Raw genomic sequence first — 9,399 nt, 5'->3', positions numbered from 1 at the left:
GGGGAAGGGCGGGGGAGCCGCGGGAGGCGGAGCAGGGAAGGGGCAGCGGGTGCGGTGTCCGGGCCTTGGGCAGCAGCCCCGCGCGGGTGAGAGGTGGTTTTATGGTAGTGGTTTAGGGAGAGGCAGTCATTTCCTACCTATAAGAGGATCCTCTCGAGGACCTCCCCAAGCAGTACCCCTAAAGTGACACTCACTCCCGTCCCAGGGCTGGCTCCTATTTCACCAGCTCGGGCAGTGACAGCTGGAGGGCCTAGGAGATGCAGTTTCCCATTCCCCACCCTAGGCTCCCACCCTCAAGCCTCTCCCCAGAGAATCGAATCTTTACTACACTTCCCCAGGCAAGGACACTGGGGCATGGAGTTGCAGTGCTGATGGGCTGGGGCTTGCGGGTGAGAGACCTGCCCGGTGAGGGGGTGGCGTGGCTGGTTTCCAGAGCTGACAGAAATGGTTTCAAGGCCTTCTTGGGCCACCTTCAAAGATCTCTTGGCTTTCTGAAATCCAGTTTCCCTAACATCCCCCAGTACCTGGAGATGTTACCTTTGGAGCTCCTGGAAGAGCCCATAGGGAGAGGTTGGGCAGAGCCAGGGCCCAGGTGGAAGCTGGCGTGGGAAAAATCTGAACAAGGCTGTCTTTTCTCCATAGGGTCTGTGGCCGATCCCCAGGAGGAGCTACTCTGGGTTACCATGAGAGAGACCTTGGAGGCCCTCAGCTCCCTGGGTGAGCTGGCAGAAATGAAGGGACTTGGGGAAAAGCTTAGGAGGATTCAGGAGCATCTACAACTCAGACAGCAGAGCCACCCTCAGGAGGCTGCAACCCTGAGGCCCCAGGGGCCTGTAGGGCAGCCTCCTTTTCTGTAGCATGGGGTGTCTGAATGCCTGGACCATAGTAGAGGCTGTGCTCCAGACCGTCTGCACACTTGAGCACTCGCAGAGCACAGTCATATTTACATCTATGCTATCTCTTCCTTCTGTCCTTTTTGACTCAACTCAAAGGGACTGAGGTTGATACCTGTCCATGTCCGTGCTGGTGAGAGACCCTGTCCTTCCTGAGCAGGTTGGGAAAAGTCTCTTGGGCAGGCTGGGAAGGGGACGAGCCCCCGCCTCTGATTACTTGTTCTGTATTGGATGCTTTACTTGGAACCACCCTTCTGCCTGTAACAGGATTCTCTGTGGGACAGCCAGAGATGGTCCCCCAAAGTGAGCCCAGGGAAGGATCCCATAATGTCCAGGAGCAGATGTCCTCTTCTAGGGAAGAGAGAGCACTGGGGGTGTGCTCAGGTAGGTAACAGGAACCATGGAGAGGCTCAGGGAGGAGTCTGCCTGCTTTCCTCCTGCCCTCCCTACCTTCATCCCCTTCTTCCCTCCCTCCTTTCTCCCTCCCTCCCTCCCTTCCTTTCTTCCTTCCCTTCATCAAATATTTATTGAGCACCTACTATGTGTGGGATGCTATTCTCAACATTTGGAATACCTCAGTGACCAAATAGCCAAAGATCCCTACCTTCAAGAGCTTAATCCTAATGAGTGCAGCAAGTCAGCAAACAATAAATAAGGAAATTTATAAACTATGTTCAAAGATGATAAGAGCTCTGGGAGAGAGGATAATGTCTGGTGAAGTGGGTTGACGGGGGGCCGAGACTACTGTCAGTGAGGGTGGGTGGCGCATGTTATAGGATTAAATAGGGTGGCAAGACTGGGTTTCTTTGGGAAAGTAAGATTTGTGCAGGATTGGAAAGAGCTGGGGGAAGCCGGGCACGGTGGCTCATGCCTGTATTCTCAGCCCTTTGGGAGGCCAAGGTGGAAGGATTCCTTGAGCCTAGTTCGAGACCAGCCTGGGCAACATGGCGAGACCCTGTCTCCACAAAAAAATTAAAAATTAGCCGGATGTGGTGGCTCATGCCTGTGTTCCCAGCTACTTGGGAGGCTGGGGCAGTAGGATCTCTTGAAGCCCAGTCTGCAGTGAGGTATGATCATGCCACTGCGCTCCAGCCTCGGTGACAGAGAGGACCTTTCTCTTGAAAAATAAAAGAGGTGAAGGAGACAGCTCAGCAGATTTGGGAAAAGTGCTTCAGGCAGGAGTACAGCCAGAACAGAGCACTAAGGCAGGAATGTGCCTGACTTTTGACATCCTGGTTCTCCCCAGTGATTTGCTTGGAACCAGGGTCCATCTGGGGGCTGGGAAAGCCCTAGCCCTTCTCCTAGGGGCCTCCCTTGCTTCCACTGTCTTACATACACGTATTCCAGAAGCTCCTCACAGTGGTGGCTCTTGTGACCTTGTGGTCCATCTCATACATACCCTTAGCAGCTGCCCTGCTTGAAGGAGTCTGAGGCAGCCCCTGGGAAGCCAGGAACTCAGCCCCTGAATTCAGGTAGGATGTGGGAGGAACCCTGTGGGCCCGCTGGAGCCAGGGTTTCAAATGTTCCTTCTTCCCAGCACCAGTGGGGCCCTTTGGCCATCTGTGATATCTCCAGAGTCCTTGAGGTATCCTATTCTCTGCCAGGGCACAAGGCCCCCACACCGGAGGAAGGTGCCCGCACAGAACAAGCCGAGGCTCCCTGCAGAGGCCAGGCGTGCACAGCACAGGAGGCTCAGCCTGTGGGCCCCTGCCCAGGTGAGTCTTCCTGTCACTTCATTCCCACCATGGGCTCAGGCCAAGGGAACGGGGCCCAGCAAGCTCTGGAGCTGCTATCTCATGAGGCAGGTAATCCCCCAAGACAAGCAGTCCAGGACCTTCCAACCCAAGTTGAGTTCAGCACCTTTCTGCTCTGGAGCTTCAGTGCTGAAAGGGAATTTCACGTCTGTAGATGGCAGGAGTCAGACAGGCTGGTCACCAAAGAGAAACACAGCCTCCCCTCAAATGCCTTCTAGAACTCCTGCCTCCCCCTCTTTATTTCCCCCAGTCTAAGTCTAATTACAGTTGCCATGAAGATACATGGCTTTGATCAGCCTTTTCACTGCCTCTCCCCTGACATGCTGCCTTCCCCAGCTTCCTCTGATCGTGAGGGTACCCAGATGCTCCACATCTGCTGTATTCAACTCATCTCCTCACACCCAGGGTGATCAAACTGCTCATTCTCTCTCAATAATCCCACCATTACTTCCTTTCACTACCACCACCCTTATTACCTTTTGCCTGAGGAATATCATTTATTCTGCAAGGATTTATTGAGCACCTACTACATACAGGCTGTGTTAAGTATAGGGGAAAGAGATGAACTGTAGAGTTACCTGGGCCTGGTTTGAATCTTGGCTCTGCATTTACTAGCTGAGTGTCCTTGGATAGGCCACCTTGCCTCCAGGAGCTTCGGTTTGTGAAGGTTTGACAGTGTGTTTACACCCACTTCATCTACAGTTGGTCCTCAATAAGTGGCAGCAGTCCCCATTTTTATCAGACATATAAAAACACCTTTCTTATTAGACACAAAATAAATGGAACACAAAATGTCTGCACCCCAGAAGAAAAAATCTGGTTGAAATGACCTTAATATGAGCCAGAACAAAGAATTAAAAGAACAGTATAAAGGCAAGTCACAAATAAGTACAAAAGTGTTAACAGTAAGTGCTATAGGAGTTTATGCTAAAAGATCCACGTGCATTGGGAATTTGTCAAAAAAAAAAACCAAACATTAATTTGTGCTGCATTTTGAGAAAGGTGTAAACTTCAGTTCTGAAAGGGGTGGGGTGGAGGATGGGAAGACGTTCTAGGGTGAGAAGATCTTGAAGCAGGAAAGGGGAGGAGAGCAGCTTGGCTGAAGTGGAAGGTCCATGCCTGGGAGAAAGAAAGTTGGACTTGGGTGGGGTGAGCCTCAGATACAGCTGGAACCTGTTTTATCTTCAAATAATAGGGTGCTGGGCTGGGCACTGTGGCTCATGCCTGCAATCCCAGCGACTCAGGAAGCTGGGGTGGGAGAATTGCTTGAGGCTAGGATTTCAAGACCAGCCTGGGCAACACAGCGAGACCCCATCTCTGAAAAAATAAGAAATATTAGCTGGGCATGGTGGTGCACACCTGTAGTCACAGCTGCTTGGGAGGCTGAGGTAAGAGGATCACTGGAGCCCAGGAGTTTGAGGCTGCAGTGAGACATTATCATCCCATTGCACTCCAGCCTGGGAGACAGAGCAAGACCCTGACTCAATTAAAAATAAATAAATAGGAGCTATTGATGATTCTTGAGTAGAAAAGTGAAGAGTGCCACAATGAAGGTGAAAGCAGTATCACAGTATGATAAGTAGACAGGAGTGTGGAGTCAGTGAACTGATAGAAGAAACTGGGAGTACCTCTGATTGTGGAAGTCCATGTGTGATGGAATCAAGGCTCAGGCCAGACAGGAACTCAAATTATCTGATTCAGTGATTCACAAATGAGAGTCACTTTGGGAGCTTTGAAGATGAGAACACATTCGTGGGCCTTGCCCCCATTTGTACATTTTCTCAAAGTTCCCCAGGAGCTGATGATGCAAAACAAGCATAAGAGCTTTAAACTACTCCAACTCTTAGACAAAGGGTAAACTTTCTTAGCGGACTAAGAAACATAACTCAAAGAGGTTAATTGACTGAACCAAAGTCACACTCCTAGTTAGTGACAGAGGAGAACCTAAGTTGGACCCTCTCGTCTGGACCCCGGGCTCCTTCCTCTTGTCTGGACCACTGCAGCACCCGAGAGGGGCAACACTCCAGTGGAACCCCCTGCAACCTGCCCTTAGGCTGAGGCTCCCCCAGAGGGCCCTCCTTGCTTCTCCAGAGCCAGTGTTCACTAGTTCCCCAGACCCTGTAAACTCCATCCTGGTCTTCCTAAATGGTGATTTCCCCTCCAGCTGTCCAGCAGGAAAGAAGGGAGTAGCAGGAGTACGAGGGCACCCTGGTTCCTTGGCCACTAGAGGTAAGGTGGGCTGGGGGTGGGGGTTAGAGAGCAAGAGAAGCAGCCCAGGTGAGACGTCAAAGAACAAGTTTTCAAGGCCACCAGGAAAGGAGGCTCTAGTCCTAAGGTTCAAGTCAGCCAGGGCTCAGTTTGGGAAGGTCAGGTGTGTGGTAAGAAAGCTGCTGAGCCGCGGCCAGTTTGCAGTACCAAGGAGAGCTGCTGGACCAGAGATGGAGACTGAGGTCCCAGAAAGGCACTGCTGGAGCAGGAAGATCTGGGCCAGCCACCAAAGGGCTGTGAACCTGGAGCGAAGCAGGAGGACTGAAGCTTGGGCAACCTTCCTCTTCAGGGGTGCCGGAGGGCTCCTGGGCATATCCAGGCCGGGGAAGAAGCCCCCGGGAGGGGTGTGGTGTTCACACGCATCACAGGCTTCCGAGAGTGCAGGAGGCCTGAGAAAAGCTGCGGATTTGGTCACTCTCAGGAACCGTTAGGTAGAGTGGAGAGCAGAGCCAGACCGCAGGGCTCCAGGAAGTGGAGATCCTGTGGTTAAATAAACGTTGCCACACGTGGAGCTCAATAGACAATTCTTGTTTTGACCTTTCAGGAGACGAGTGGATGATTCGGAAGGTGAAGGTGGAGGATGAGGATCAGGAGGCAGAAGAGGAGGTCGAATGGCCCCAGCATCTATCGTTACTTCCCAGCCCCTTTCCCGCGCCTGACTTGGGGCATCTGGCTGCCGCTTACAAACTGGAGCCAGGGACCCCGGGGACACTGAGTGGGCTCCCGCTGTCCGGGTGGGCTCCGATGCCCGAGAAGCCCTACGGCTGCGGGGAGTGTGAGCGGCGTTTCCGGGACCAGCTGACGTTGCGACTGCACCAGCGGCTGCACCGGGGCGAGGGTCCCTGCGCCTGCCCGGACTGCGGCCGCAGCTTCACGCAGCGCGCCCACATGCTGCTGCATCAGCGCAGCCACCGCGGGGAGCGGCCTTTCCCGTGCTCCGAGTGCGACAAGCGCTTCAGCAAGAAGGCCCACCTGACCCGCCACCTGCGCACGCACACGGGCGAGCGGCCCTACCCGTGCGCGGAGTGCGGCAAGCGCTTCAGCCAGAAGATCCACCTGGGCTCGCACCAGAAGACCCACACTGGCGAGCGGCCCTTCCCCTGCACAGAATGCGAGAAGCGCTTTCGCAAGAAGACGCACTTGATTCGGCACCAGCGCATCCACACTGGCGAGAGGCCCTACCAGTGCGCGCAGTGCGCACGCAGCTTCACGCATAAGCAGCACTTGGTGCGGCACCAAAGGGTGCACGAGGCGGCCGGCCCTGCCAGGCCCTCTCCCGATGCCTCCGCTTCTCCTCATTCCACTGCCCCGTGCCCCACCCCATCCCCTCCCGGGCCAAAGCCTTTCGCCTGCTCCGACTGCGGCCTGAGCTTCGGCTGGAAAAAGAACCTCGCCACGCACCAGTGTCTGCACCGCAGCGAGGGTCGCCCCTATGGGTGCGAGTGCGCACTGGGCGCCACCGTGGATCCCCCTGCCGCCGAGCCCCTGGCCAGCGCGCCTGGCGGACCGGGCTGCGGCCCAGGATCCGATCCTGTGGCGCCCCAGCGCACCCCCTCGGGCGAGCGGTCCTTTTTCTGCCCGGACTGCGGGCGCGGCTTCGCCCATGGGCAGCACCTGGAGCGGCACCGGCGCGTGCACACGGGCGAACGGCCCTTCGCCTGCACGCAGTGTGACCGCCGCTTCGGCTCACGGCCCAATCTGGTCGCCCACTCCAGGGCCCACAGCGGCGCCAGGCCTTTCGCCTGCGCTCAGTGCGGCCGCCGCTTCAGCCGCAAGTCGCACCTGGGCCGCCACCAGACAGTGCACACGGGCAGCCGACCCCACGCCTGCGCCGTCTGCGCCCGCAGCTTCAGCTCCAAAACCAACCTAGTCCGCCACCAGGCGATCCACACAGGCTCCCGCCCCTTCTCCTGCCCACAGTGCGGAAAGAGCTTCAGTCGCAAGACCCACCTGGTGCGGCACCAGCTCATTCACGGCGAAGCCGCCCAAGCGGCCCCGGACGCCGCCCTGGCAGCCCCAGCCTGGTCCACTCCCCCAGAGGTGGCGCCGCCCCCGCTCTTTTTCTGAGCCTAGTTCTCACCAGGACCCTTTCTTGCCTACAGTTTCGAGAGGCCCGTGCCATGAGACCGCTTGGGGTGAGCACGGTGGCCTGGGCAGCTGCCCGAAGATTTGGCCTCCGCTGGACTCCTGTTTCCTTCCCACAGTGTCTGCGTCCGCACAGGATACCCAGCTTGGACCTCCTAGGACAGAAATGCGAGCGAACCCTTGCTGGGAACAGTTGAGGCTGAAGTTCTTGGAAGGCTCCCACCCAGGTGCCCCGTTGGAAAGCAGATATTTCCTGGACCCAGCGCGGCCTCAACCAGGGCGGGAAAGAGTGGTTATTTATGTACTTACAGTTTCATTAAAATTAAAATCAGAAAGTTCTGGGGCTGTTAAATGAATTGGGGGAGGGAACCCCTGACTCTCCTTAGCCACTGTCCCAACTCCATCCACACACAGACCACCCCGCTCCACTTGCCCTTCTGTCCTGGGTGAGTTACATTTAGCCAGCTGCTGTTAATTGGTTCTCCCAAATCAAAATGTAATATACTTATTCACCAAACCACCACCCTGGCTCCTGCTTCTAGCTGGAAAGTATAAGGAAGGAGCATTAGGGTGCGTTTCACTCACGCCACGTGTCACAGACGAGCTGAAGGAGGCAGGCCGTCCTTTGGCGTGGGCTTGGGAGCTCTGTGCGGTCTCTGCAGCTCTCCTGGGGAATTCGGAGCTGGGTGGCCTGAGGAAGAAGGTGGCACATCCACTGCAGTTGAAGGTTGCTTTCACATCGGACTTGCAACAAGTCCTTTCTTGAAGCTGCTGGGTCCAGAAGTCTCTGTATTGCCCTTCTCCAGCCTAGGCAGGTATGAGAGCTAGGGCTGCCTGGCCATGAGCGGGGAGGGTAGGATAATGGGGAGCCTATGGGGCTTGCAGTGAGTAGTCTTGGGTTTGACCCGGCTCTGCCTCTCATCGGACTTGGAGCGCAGCATTATTCATTTCCCAGTGAGCGGGATGAGAGGCCAGAGCAGTGGCCTGAGAGATGGAAGGGCCTTTCACACCTGTGCAGGAGTTTAGACCGTGTCCAAGAGAGGGGGAACCATGGCAAGGTTAGAAAGGGCAGGAACAGGGCCACGCTTACAGTCCTGCATTTTGGAAGGATGTTTGGTTAGACAACTCGGGAGCGAGACTGGAGGCCTGCGCATCAGTTGTCCTGGTGACAGGTGGTGGTGACCTGGGACCATAGTTGTGTCAGAGGAAACAGAGAAGTGATGGATTCAAGAGACACTTAATAGGCTTAATAGGCAGAGGACACAGGACCTGTTGACTAGTGTGGGTGGGGGAATCAATGAGCTTGGCCCGATTTCTGCTTGCCACTGACTGGATGACAGTGGCATACTCCCAGAAGGGAGACGCGGTGTTGGGGACAGCTTCGTGCTGGGGGAGCAGTCCTGCATCTGCTGAGTTGTGAGCAGTGCCTGCCCAACAGGAAGGAGGCTGTGTGGGTGGAGAGCTAAGAAGAGGACCGGGATGCAGACATAGAGCTGAGAATTATCCGCATGTGCTTCTGAAGCTATGGGGGAGTGGATGATCTTCCCAAAGAACTGAGTGTGGAGTGAGAAATTGGGGGCCTGGGACAGAAGCCTCTGGGACACCAACATTAGGGGATGGCACCGAGAGAGGACTGTAAACAAGATTGGAGAGTGGAGGTGCAAGGACTGGACAGGAAAGCCCCAGGTGGAGGTGACAGAGGAGCCGAGGAAAGATGGGCTTCAAAGAGGAGGAGGCCGCTGGAGGCTAGAGAGAGGTCACTTAGGCAAAGGACTTCCAAACCCTTTGGATTTCGCTGCAAGGCAAATCCAGGTCTTGGTGAGAGCAGCATCAGGAGCAGCTGGGTCAGAATTCAGATCATAATGGTGAACTACAAAAGCAAAATCCCAGAGAAGGTAGGAGACAATGAGACCTGGACGCAAGTGAGGGAGGGGTGTTGGCTGGAAAGCCTGTCAGAGGAGGCATGAATGCAGGTGTGTTTATGAGTTTCATGGCCAAAATGAGTCGGTGACTCCAAGTTACTTTAAATATCTTGAAATGTCACGTAAAAATCTGGACTTCCAGCTTCTGTTGTGAAAAAGCGAAAGGTTTAGCAACTGGTGGCTGAAGCTGAGTGGAAGTTGGCCTCTTTGGACTAAGGGATCAGAGTCCTCAGCACTCCCCCTCATCCTAAAGCCCAACTAGGCTTCTCCGAGGTTCCCTACCCAGCCTGTTAGGCACAGAGCTTGTGATTCCAGCTAAAAAAAAGTTATTTCACAGACTTTATAATCAAACACATAAAAACAATGTTTGTGTTGGTTAGACCAATGTTTTCCTTTCTTGAAACATTCTGGAATTCTCGTGTAAGAACAGCTTTTAGATCTTACAGCATATTTGGTGAGGCCTACCATGTGCCAGAC

General features: G+C 54.9%; 1 protein-coding gene across 1 annotated transcript in view; it reads left to right on the top strand.

The window, feature by feature from the left end:
• ZNF467 (zinc finger protein 467) overlaps window positions 1–7,523 on the top strand; it is a 23,514-nt gene extending 15,991 nt beyond the window's left edge. Inside the window, exons 2-5 of the mRNA XM_011941435.1 lie at window positions 643–717; window positions 1,161–1,277; window positions 2,498–2,608; window positions 5,460–7,523. Coding sequence (XP_011796825.1) covers window positions 684–717; window positions 1,161–1,277; window positions 2,498–2,608; window positions 5,460–6,982 — 1,785 coding nt within the window. The 5' untranslated portion in view covers window positions 643–683 and the 3' untranslated portion in view covers window positions 6,983–7,523. The remainder of the gene's footprint in view (window positions 1–642; window positions 718–1,160; window positions 1,278–2,497; window positions 2,609–5,459) is intronic.
• The last annotated feature ends 1,876 nt before the right edge of the window (window positions 7,524–9,399 follow it).

Source organism: Colobus angolensis, unplaced genomic scaffold, assembly GCF_000951035.1.
Source record: "Colobus angolensis palliatus isolate OR3802 unplaced genomic scaffold, Cang.pa_1.0 Scaffold2, whole genome shotgun sequence".
Taxonomy (NCBI): domain Eukaryota; kingdom Metazoa; phylum Chordata; class Mammalia; order Primates; family Cercopithecidae; genus Colobus; species Colobus angolensis.
Note: the sequence above shows the minus strand (reverse complement) of the source record. Positions and strands in the feature narration are given on the sequence as shown.